This window comes from Mizuhopecten yessoensis, unplaced genomic scaffold, assembly GCF_002113885.1.
Source record: "Mizuhopecten yessoensis strain PY_sf001 unplaced genomic scaffold, ASM211388v2 scaffold8447, whole genome shotgun sequence".
NCBI classification, from domain to species: domain Eukaryota; kingdom Metazoa; phylum Mollusca; class Bivalvia; order Pectinida; family Pectinidae; genus Mizuhopecten; species Mizuhopecten yessoensis.
Window position 1 is genome coordinate 98,819 of NW_018407552.1, and position 6,000 is coordinate 104,818.

The 6,000-nt window shown below is 32.2% G+C and overlaps 1 protein-coding gene across 1 annotated transcript in view; it reads right to left on the minus strand.

The window, feature by feature from the left end:
• The window catches only part of LOC110455975 (sodium-dependent proline transporter-like), a 28,676-nt gene extending 25,913 nt beyond the window's left edge, over nt 1-2,763 (minus strand). The window contains exon 1 of the mRNA XM_021506463.1: nt 2,567-2,763. Within this exon, the coding sequence (XP_021362138.1) occupies nt 2,567-2,575 (9 nt within the window). The 5' untranslated portion in view covers nt 2,576-2,763. The remainder of the gene's footprint in view (nt 1-2,566) is intronic.
• Nucleotides 2,764-6,000: the final 3,237 nt, after the last annotated feature.

Sequence of the window (6,000 nt, forward strand, 5' to 3'; positions counted from 1 at the left end):
ACCATTGGCGGTCTCCTCAAAAGGGAGGTTTATATGACGTAATGGACAACAACCCGATAATCCCAATCCAAAGACAATAAACGTATACACTAGTGTATGTTGATACGACTGTTTACGAACTACATGTCGTAATTATACCGTGCCCAAGTAAGCTTAGTGACCAGATATATATTATGATTCATATAATCCCGAATATGTCTGGCCCTTAAGCTTTCTATTTCTGACAGGATTGAGCATGACGACCTCGCCCCAAGTGTATACAAAAAACAAGGTCACTCAGGCAAAACCCAAAATTTCCATACAGAAAGCTAAAACAAGATCGCCTTTAAACTCTTAAACAAAGTAAATATCACTCTCGATCTGCAAATCCCAATACTGAGTTTAAACATGTCGAGGTTAGTTACATGGACAAAACCAGACACTGTTTGCACACCAGCTAGGCTAACAAGAATGTTCCATTTTAGTCTTGGCACCCTGGAATATTTCCGAACTGGCTTTAAAAATGTGTAATGTTTAAAGTCAACAATTTAAATCAAGACTCTCGGAGATTCCACCACTGGGTCGCGGGTTCTAGGGCAGTCGCCAGGTACTGTCTGTAGGTCGGTGGTTTTTTCTCCGGGTACTCCGGTTTTCCTCCACCACCAAAACCTTGCACGTCCTTAAATGACCAAAGCTGTTATAACCTGGCACGTCCTTAAATGACCATAGCTGTTATATCATGGCACGTCCTTAAATGACCAAAGCTGTTATAACCTGGCACGTCCTTAAATGACCATAGCTGTTATTAGGATGTAAAACACAAACAAACTCGGAGATTCAAAACAACATCCTGAAAAATAAATTCGCTTAGTCGATATGTTTGGTTCTCGTGTTTATCTAATACTTATTACTTAGTTTTGAATTTGTTTACAGACATTTGGTAAACCCTGTGTCATCTTACAATTTAAAAATTGCCAACAACCACAATTAAGGTAGCTGGAAAAATGAAAATAATATAAAAACCAAAGAAAAAGAAGGAATATGTTTTCCTTATTTAACACATTAGGATGACCTTTAAAGAAAATTGTAAGAAAACGGAACGCATCTTTACATTGATACTAACAACAGCTTTGATGTTTATGAAAAAAGAATTGTTTATAAGATCAAACAGTTTAGAACTAATGAAGATATATTTTCAAAGCTCACATCGACTGTATCGCTCATTGTCAAACTTGCTGCATTACGTACACAAACACTTTGTATTTAACGATAGAACATGTTATACGTGAATGATTCAGTAAAGACGGACCAGTCACATATTAACATGTTAGCCTGTAGCTATGTAGATTTATAATCCATCTGATTATTTGACAGAAAATATATACCACATTCATCAAGCTTACCATCGCCCATCAATCACGATTTGACTTTTCCGCTAGTGCTATTCAACCTGTTTAGCATACGGTACAGTGACTTGACGTAACTTTTGTATACATTTTATTACCAGATTAGTCGCTGACTCTCCCGGCTGATCTAAATTTTCTCATGTAGATGTGCACTACAAGAAATATAAATTCAACAAGACCGCTCAGGTCCGTCATAGTGTAGAGCCTTACTGGCCTTGCTGCACGTTCCGAAAACACGCGCCGTCACAAACGGAAACTGATGCTTCACCCGTCGACAGCAGAATCTTTGGAAGCCTTCTATTCTCCTGTCAGATATGTGGATCGTTAGCTGTTTTGATGAAGTCTTTGAAAACCCATCTTTTTACACACGATTTATTTTAACTTGTTAGACCTCAGCTTATAGTGGATGTCTCTATTAATTAATTATTAAATATATTTGAAAATGAATTTCACAAGATAATGATGGCACACCTATAACTTGACTGATGATATGCAACGTTTTTCAGGAAACAACTCCGTCGATATCGCACACAATGTCGTTAGTTATAGCTTCATCTGTATTGTTTTCATATGTAATTTAAAACATTTATTTTGTTTCCTTTTATTGAACCATACCATAATACGGAGACCTAAAGCTTTGATGAACAATGAATATTGAACAATAATTTAACGTATCAACAGTAGTACCTGTACCAGTCACTTAAGCATTAAGTCCAGCTCATGACCTGTCAGGTATTTTGATTTGTCCAAGCTGATACGTTCTCTGTGGTCAGCGAGACGCGAAAACTAACCCCGGGCATATTTTGACCAACGAGGACGAATTAACAGCCCATTACAGCGATCGGACATACATTATCGTAAAACCGGTTTTATTTGGCCAGATCGTAATTTAAAAATCTTAACATCTTGCTCAAAACCTTCACTGCATGTGCTATCAATAGAACCAAGATTATTTTTGGAAATTATTAAGGCAGGTTTAAGTAAACGACTAGTTAATTCGAAACACACCAAAGACATTTGCAACTTAAAAACGAAAAACTTTCATCCAAACTTTTTTTACTGGAAGGAAAAGTCAATTTCAAAAATGCATAACGGAAATTGGGAATAACAATTGTCGTAGGTAAATCAATGATATGTTACAATAGCTGTTTTATATATTAAAGGTAACACATTTTAATTACCTTTGCCATGGCAGATGTCCTGGTTTTTTCCGTCGCAGTTAGATATTAAATCCCAGAGCAATGTACAGTGCGTGTATCACAAGTTCACAATTCTGACTTACTGGGTCGTCACACAATGCTAGGTCAAGTCACGTGACAAAATGAAGAAACACTCAGGTATGCTGTACACCTATGAGATAGTGCCCCTTCTCTAACGTTCGATGTTTACATCGCCAGTGTTAATTATACAGAATACCTGTACACCGGTATTAATGATCATGGACTTTGAGTCATCGGTTTAAACAGGTAGGGCAGAGGGTCTCCTCCACGCCTGTCAAGTAAGGCGTGTCACAAATGATGCTATAAGTGTGATATCTTGTCTAATTCGACAAATAAAATTTCAACTTTGTTTTAACAACTACTTTCTCGGGGTGTGTCTACTAGTAAATATTACTATACTCGTTGAACTTCATTCGATACCATTGAAATTCTGAAGCATCTGAGATTAATTACAGGTATAAAAGATAAAACCCCCACTAAAGACCTAGTTATATGCAGCGGGAAATACTTATAATATCAGGCATATACCAATGAATACTGTTTTCAAATATTTGAACCTATGAAAAACATAATCACACCTCTTTTTAAACCAATTCAACCTTAATTGATTCTGACAAAAACTTACGTTTATGACACATTACTAAATTCGATATGAAATTCAAATTAAGTCATATTGGACCTTACAAAACTATACTGATTTTCACACAATCCATTCTCAAAATGGCCCCGTGAACAATAGTACTGATGGCTGAACCTTAACGAACCAGAATGATATTCACCAACTAAAAAACTAAACTTTAGATAGAAATCTTGCCTAACACTGACAAATTAAATCACACGCATTTGAAAAATAATAACGCGAATTTAATAAACAATGCTTCATATATTTATATAACATCTCCTGAACAATTAAGGGTCATCAACACCAACAGAACAAATCAGAAACTTCGCTTAACGTTAACAACAATTGAAAACAACAAATACCCAAACTAACGTTATCAATAATTGAACACAACAAATACCCAAACTAACGTTGTCAATAATTGAACACAACAAATACCAAAAATTAACGTTATCAATAATTGAACAGAACAAATACCAAAAATTAACGTTATCAATAATTGAAGACAACAAATACCAAAATTAACGTTATCAATAATTGAACACAACAAATACCAAAAATTAACGTTATCAATAATTGAACACAACACATACCAAAAATTAACGTTGTCAATAATTGAACGCAACAAATACCCAAATTAACGTTATCAATAATTGAACACAACAAATATCAAAAATTAACGTTATCAATAATTGAACACAACAAATACTAAAATTAACGTTATGAATAATTGAACACAACACATACCAAAAATTAACGTTGTCAATAATTGAACACAACAAATACCCAAATTAACGTTATCAATAATTGAACAGAACAAATACCCAAATTAACGTTATCAATAATTGAAGACAACAAATACCAAAATTAACGTTATCAATAATTGAACACAACAAATACCCAACTTAACGTTATCAATAATTGAACACAACAAATACTGAAATTAACGTTATGAATAATAGAACACAACAAATACCCAAATTAACGTTATCAGTAATTGAACACAACACATACCAAAAATTAACGTTATAAATAATTGAACACAACACATACCAAAAAATTAACGTTATAAATAATTGAACACAACACATACCAGAAATTAACGTTGTCAGTAATTGAACACAACAAATACTAAAATTAACGTTATGAATAATTGAACACAACAAATACAAAAAATTAACGTTGTCAATAATTGAACACAACACATACCAAAAAATTAACGTTATCAATAATTGAACACAACAAATACCAAAAATTTACATTATAAAACAGTTGATAACAACAAATACACAAATTAACGTTATCAATAATTGAACACAACAAATACAAAAAATTAACGTTATCGACAATTGAACACAACAAATACCCAAATTAACGTTATCAATAATTGAACACAACAAATACCCAAATTAACGTTATCAATAATTGAAAACAACAAATACCAAAAATTAACGTTATCAATAATTGAAAACAACAAATAAACAAATTAACGTTATCAATAATTGAACACAACACATACCAAAAATTAACGTTATCAATAATTGAACATAACAAATACCACAAAATAACATTATAAAACAATTGAAAACAACAAATACTCAAATTAACGTTATCAACAATTCAAAACAACAAATACCAAAAATTAACGTTATCAATAATTGAACACAACAAATACCAAAAAATAACATTATAAAACAATTGAAAACAACAAATACCCAAATTAACGTTATCAACAATTCAAAACAACAAATACCAAAAATTAACGTTATCAATAATTGAACACAACAAATACCCAAATTAACGTTATCAATAATTGAACACAACAAATATCCAAATTAACGTTATCAATAATTGAACCAACAAATACCAAAAATTAACGTTATCAATAATTGAACACCACAAATACCCAAATTAACGTTATCAATAATTGAACACAACAAATATCCAAATTAACGTTATCAATAATTGAACACAACAAATAACCCACCAAGCGTTATCAATAGTTGAACACCACAAATACTCCACTTAACGTTATCAATAATTGAACACCACACATACCGCACTTGACGCTATCAACCCAAATAGAAAATCAAAATAACCTAACAAAATGTCATCAACACATATTTAATGCACTATTTAAACGTCATCAGCATCAACACACACCGTCATCAACACTTATAAAACTTCATAAAACCCTTGCTAAATGTCATCATCTCACAATACAATGACCAAACTAAACATCGTCAATTCCAATTGAACATCTCTAGGACATCTCACTAAACTTACCAGCACCCAACGAAACATTGCAAATACGCACATGTTTGAATTAAGGGGTTGAAGTTGTAGATTGTTTAATTTAAAAAGTGGTGTTTTGTTTGAATAAAAAAGTGGTGTTTTGTTTGAATTAAGAAGTTGTCTTTTGTTTGAATTAAGGAGTTGCATTTTGTTTAAATTAAAAAGTGGTATTTTGTTTGAATTAAGAAGTGGTATTTTGTTTGAATTAAGAAGTGGTATTTTGTTTTTATTGAGGAGTTGTATTTTGTTTGAATGAAGAAGTGGTTATTTGTTTGAACTAAGAAGTGGTATTTTGTTTGAACTAAGAAGTGGTATTTTGTTTGAATTAAGAAGTGGTATTTTGTTTGAATTACGAAGTGATATTTTGTTTGAATTAAGAAGTGGTATTTTGTTTTTATTGAGGAGTTGTATTTTGTTTGAATGAAGAAGTGGTATTTTGTTTGAACTAAGAAGTGGTATTTTGTTTGAATTAAGAAGT